This window comes from Trypanosoma conorhini (assembly GCF_003719485.1).
Source record: "Trypanosoma conorhini strain 025E chromosome Unknown Tco_14.4_contig_00716, whole genome shotgun sequence".
NCBI classification, from domain to species: Eukaryota; Euglenozoa; class Kinetoplastea; order Trypanosomatida; family Trypanosomatidae; genus Trypanosoma; species Trypanosoma conorhini.
The window spans coordinates 3,337-8,728 of record NW_021704798.1 but is presented as its reverse complement, the minus strand read 5'-3'; the positions used below and the strand labels follow the sequence as shown (position 1 = coordinate 8,728).

The 5,392-nt window shown below is 52.8% G+C and overlaps 2 protein-coding genes across 2 annotated transcripts, besides 2 other annotated features; both read left to right on the top strand.

The window, feature by feature from the left end:
* Positions 1–762: 762 nt before the first annotated feature.
* On the top strand, positions 763–2,145 carry Tco025E_08181 (uncharacterized protein; the record flags this gene model as incomplete). Its single annotated transcript, XM_029375036.1, has 1 exon — positions 763–2,145. One exon carries the CDS (start codon positions 763–765, stop codon positions 2,143–2,145), a length of 1,383 nt encoding a protein of 460 aa, XP_029224884.1.
* A 26-nt stretch (positions 2,146–2,171) lies between these two features.
* Positions 2,172–2,193: a microsatellite.
* A 297-nt stretch (positions 2,194–2,490) lies between these two features.
* On the top strand, positions 2,491–5,031 carry Tco025E_08180 (uncharacterized protein; the record flags this gene model as incomplete). Its single annotated transcript, XM_029375035.1, has 1 exon — positions 2,491–5,031. One exon carries the CDS (start codon positions 2,491–2,493, stop codon positions 5,029–5,031), a length of 2,541 nt encoding a protein of 846 aa, XP_029224883.1.
* A 101-nt stretch (positions 5,032–5,132) lies between these two features.
* Positions 5,133–5,172: a microsatellite.
* Between the last annotated feature and the right edge of the window lie 220 nt (positions 5,173–5,392).

The window sequence follows — 5,392 nt, the reverse complement described above, 5'->3', positions numbered from 1 at the left end:
GGACAAGCAGAAAAGACTTTCACTTTTGAAAGCCAAACTGAGGGAGGATCACCATTTTCGTCCGACGTGTAGAATTAGATCCATCGCTGGCTCAACGATTCATGGCCTCCTTGGTAGTGTAATCTTTTTTGTAGTTCGTGTCCCCTCGTCTCTCTCTCTCTCTTTTTTTTTCCTTTTGTCCTTGCATCTTGCTGTCTGCTGTTTCTTCTGCCTCGGTTGCTTGGTTGCCTTTCCATTTTTATGCGGGCTACTAGGCCGGTCGGCAGACTGCGCGTCAGGTTCACGGGGGTTGGGGTAGTCTCTGTCGGGGTGTTCGCCTTCTGGCTGTCATCCATGGATAGATGTGTTGTACACTATGCGGTTCAATTGTTTGGCTCTCGATGTCCCCAATGCGCGTTGTGGGGAGGGACAAAATCAGACGAAAGAAGCCTAATATGGACGTTGAACTCCCGCATTTTGTTTTACTTCTTTTTTCTGAAATGAAGCGAAGAAGCCCACAACAAAAGGGAGGCGGAGATGTGTTCTTCGAACGCTTTCTGTTGTCACGCAGACGACCAGCTAATATATATATATATATGTTTTCCCCTTTTTTTCTTTTTTTTTTGTTCGGGCGGGAGGGGGAGGCAAAGGCCACGTTCGGCATCTGTAGTTATAGGTGATATTCATGTGATCCGTTGCTTGTATTCGGTTCCTCTTTTTTTTTTCTTTTGTGACCACTTTTCTTTGCTTGTAGGGCACTGATCCCAGCGGACGGTGTTTGAAATGAGAGGTTGGTCCGGCGTACGTGCGTTACTGCTACCGGCAAACTGCGGTGCAACTTCCTGGAAAGGGGCAACGCTGCTGCTGCAGCGCTGTGGATGCAGCAGGCAGGACGAAGCGGCTGTCTCGACGACGGCCTCGACAAGTGTTTTGCGAGAGTCTCGAGACCCGATGGCAACACTTACGGCCGTTTTTAGGACGCATCCGTCTGCGCTTCGCCTGCATCGGGAGCTGACAATTTGTCTCGCGCAAGGTGAGTCGGAAAGGGCGGCGGATCTTGCGTCTGTACTCGCGGAAACTGTCAAGCGTGTCTGCAACCAAATGGAGCAAGGGACTGTGGAAAGGGCAAAATCTGCATCTTTTTCTACACGCACTGATTCCTCTGAGGCGGAGGGCGGAGATGGTGCTACGGAGTACGTGCCTCCCATGGGACCGGGGGACATTGAGTTCTCGATGGAAGCGACGCGCCGTCGTGTGCTTGGCACGAACGCCGCCGCGGCCTTCATCAAGGGGGAGAGTGAGGACCCCCCTTCAGGCGATGCAGGTGCCTCTGCCTGCGACAAGCCACCCTTCTGGAGGCAGCCGAGTGCGTTGCGGGTAACGCTGCTCGAGGCCTCTTTTGAGATGACGCTGGCTGAGGGCGATGACGCTGAGAACCCACTTAGTCCACGAGGCACGGGGGTGGAGGAGCATGAAAAGGAGAAGATGGCTCTCCTGGACGAATACCTGACACGAGAGAAGAAGCGTTGGGAGCTGCAGAAGGGAGCCATTGGGCGTGCTGTGCTCATGACGGCGCAACAACTCGGCATTACGCCAGAGGATCTTCACATTGCACTAGAGGAAAAGAATGGTACCAAACATTTCTCAAACCGAGATGGGTGTCTTCGTGTGCTGAAGCACTGCAACTTAATTATACGGGGCGAGGCACCAGAGGTGGAACTTATGGCGGAGGAAGCAGATGGAGGTGTGCGGGCGGCAGCCGAGGAAGAGCTTGAGGTGCTTGTGAGCCGCATGCAGGCACTTGGCTCACCGCTCACACCAGAAGAGAGGGAGATGGCTCGGTTTGAGCTTATCCTGACAAAAAGCAAAATGAGGTACGTTGTTGGCCTGCATCGCGAGTTACAGATGGCGTTGGACGCTTCCGAGGCTCTTCGACGCGAGGCCTCCCAACAACAAGTTTTCTCTGGTTCGGGATTTTTTACGCAGAAAGTCGTCGAAAGACTTAACAAGGTCGCACCGGATGGAAGTGAGACAGGTGCAGAAGATGTTGAGCTGATTGAGACCCTCTCTGCACCGGTGCTGCCCTTCACATTTATGCTTAAAATGTGCCTCTGGTTTGACGTCCCCCACGCGATACATGAACCACCTCCAATGCAGCCCTGTTGAGAGGACAAGGCAGCCTGAATTGAGGCTGTGTGTGTATGTGTGTGTGTGCAGCTGCTCTTTTGTTTGTTTTTTTTGTACTTGCTTCCTATCTTTTCTACTGCTGCTTTGCACGTTGGCCTCAATTCATTTTTCTCCGTGTTTATGCGGTCCTTTTGCGCCTTTTATTTTTTTCTGTACGTATCTGGGTGTCTGTCTGTGTGCGTGAGAAAGAGGGGAGGAGGTGCATTGCCTCTCATTTTTTTCTTTTTTACCTCCCCCCAAAAAAAAAAACGACGCAAGTAGAAAAACTCTCGTCTCTGTGGCGGTGCACGTGTTTGGCCGGCCAAGATGTCACGGCGGCGGAGCATGCCCTCCTCCGATCGAAGAAGTGGAGGTGACGACAACATACCAATTACCTCGTATCGGGGGGCGGTTTTGCCCGAGTTGAACAGCGGCCTGCAGCGGGTTGGCCACACCATTGTGGTCTACAGGCATGACTTGTACCTCTACGGGGGCTATGGGCCCAAGAATGTCTACCCGACTGGCATCTTTTGCAACGTTAAAATGACATTGCAGTGGCGGGAGATGCGTGGAGTTGGTGTGGTTCCAGGAGGACGCGCTAACCACAGTGCCATCATACACGAAAGGAAAATGATCGTGTTTGGTGGCCATCGTAATTTGGAGGTGCTTGATGATCTGTACATTGTCAACCTTGAAAACATGCGGTGGGAGAAGGTGAATTGCGAGCGAGCCCAAGGGCCTGGGCCTGTCTTTTCACATGTGGCCGTGTACGTGCCGCCAACGCAGGCAATGGTGGTTATTGGAGGATTTCATCAGCGTCAACACAACATGTACATCGCACATTCCTTTGATATTAGAAACCGAGTATGGAATGGAATTCGCGGACCGAATTCCGTGAACCCGCTTCATGTGCAACAGTGCTGTGCAACATATCACAGCTCAACTAGCTCCATCATCGTTATTGGAATCGTGGAGGAAACTGTATTGCTGACTGCTCCATGTGATACACCCAGTGTATTCATGATGAATGTGCATTCCGGTATGTGGGTGGAAGTCAATACTCCGGCTTCTCCAGAAACTCCCATTCCATTCCGCATCACTAGCGTCTGGGAATATTTTATCCGAGACGTGATTAGCCTGGGTGGCGTCTATGACGATAGCCGCCAGGAATGGCTGTTTCCAATGCTGTTATCCTCCATTGAGAGTTTTCTAATGTGGAGAAAGGTGGAGAAGTCTTCCTCGTCGGTGGCGACCGATTCGAAAAACCGGGCAAGGGCGAAGTTGACCAGTTATGGTTTTTTTAGACTGCAGCTGCGTGACATGACGTGGTCCGTCGTCCCCATAAATTTTCCCAGACGAGTGTTGGCGGAGTTGATGGCGCGCAAAACCTCGCGACGCGGCTCCGTGGCCGACCAACGCATCAGGGCTGCGGGACAGCGCGGTAGGGCCTCGATAGAGAGTAAACGACCGCTGCCGGTCTTTTCCGCCAGCGGCGTTTCACGCTTTCAGCGGAAGTACGCCTTCGCGACGACGGAGTCCTCGGCGATGCGTGGAGGAGCCCGTGCGCCCTACAAACTTATCGTCATGCACGGTGGCCTTGCGACGGACGACTACGTCATGCTTCTCTTCACGCCATTTTTAAAGCGGCGAACGTCACACGCCGCCAACCCGGCGGACACTTTTATTGCCTTTGGCGAAGTGGATTCACTCGCCACCTCAATCAATTCGCGGAGCGGCAGCACCGGGGGGCACTCCAGCGTGGGGTGGGACGAAGAACAAAGCGTCTTGGAGAACGAGCTCTCTCGCCTGATGTCGGGGGGTGAAAGGAAAAAGGAACTCCGCTTCTTTTCTGACGAGGTTGCCGACCCCAATCTCTTGGTTGGCCGGGCGCACCGCCTCAGCAGCGACCCCACCCTCCTGCCGCTGCTGCCAAGCACCCGTGGCGGCAACAACGCCCAACGCTTCGCGGTCTTGTATCATCCTCGGAACGCGGTTCACACTGACAAACTCCTGCCAGACCCGGCATGCCCTGTCGCGGTGTTGGACAAGGACTCTGACGTCGCGGCGTGGGCGGAAAACTTCTACGCAGAGACGAGGCAGTGGATTGCCTCCAGCTTGGGGGTGGTGCGGGAACAAGAAAAGGCGGCACGTCGAAAAAAGAGGCGAAGGGGCTCCACCCGGACGGCAACGGAGGACAGCGATGACAGCTCCTCCAGCAGCAGCTCGACACCGACAAAGGACTCTGGTGAGACGCGGGATACGCAAGGGTTGTCGGTGCCGCAGGAAACGGCCCCCACAAAGCCAAAAGACTTTTTTCTCGACAAGAATTTGGAGGTTTTTGATTTCAAAGACGTCGAAATTCGGCGAGTTTCGTACTACAGCAAGACGCCTTTTATATTGCCTGGGGAAGCACCGGAGAACATTGGTAGGCTGCGTATGAGAGTTAAACGAACTCATGAGGTTCAACGACTTCCCACCGCCGTGTTTCAACGCTCCTCGCTAGGGAACGTCACAGACGTTGGTGGAGCCACTGCATTTCTTATCATGACTTCCGCCCTTGCGCGGTTTGCTGATGCGTCATATGAGGCCGGACGGCAGCGGGCACTTATTCGGTGGCGCTACCTTCGCGTGATGGTGTTGAACGGCGAGGCAAATTTTATTATGCATCGCGTGAATCAGGAAGAGGCAAAGGTGCGTGGAATAGACGTCTCGAGTACCTCGCAGCTCACACTCGCGCCGGAGCTGCACAAGAAAGGATTGGCTGTGAAGGTGCCTACCAGACCCGTTCCCTATGCTGTTCCAGTCAAGCCCTCCGTTAAGGTTCGGTCGACTGAGGTGACAACAAGCGGGCTTGTGCTCTATCACTGTGACAGGAATAATAGATGAGCACAGCAAATGAGGCTTTGTTCGGTCTTCCAAGTGAATTTTTTTTTCGATTTCTTTTGATTCTCATGTGTGTCTCTTTTTCTATGCATTTGCTCCGAGCATATATGTATCTTTAGATTTCTATTATTATTGTTTTTATATCTGGATAGAAAAAGGGTGGTGGTGGTTTTTGTTTGTTCCCATTGTAAGAGAGACTTGGTATTTATGTATAGTTCTGTATATGACCGCTCTGTGTGGCGTGGGAATTTCCCTTGCCTAAAACTGTGCGTGTCTTATGTGGAAGGAGGGAGTGACGATAAGCACGGCGTAAGTTCTGCATTATGTGTGGCACCTTTTCCTCGTATTATCGCCGTGCGCCGTA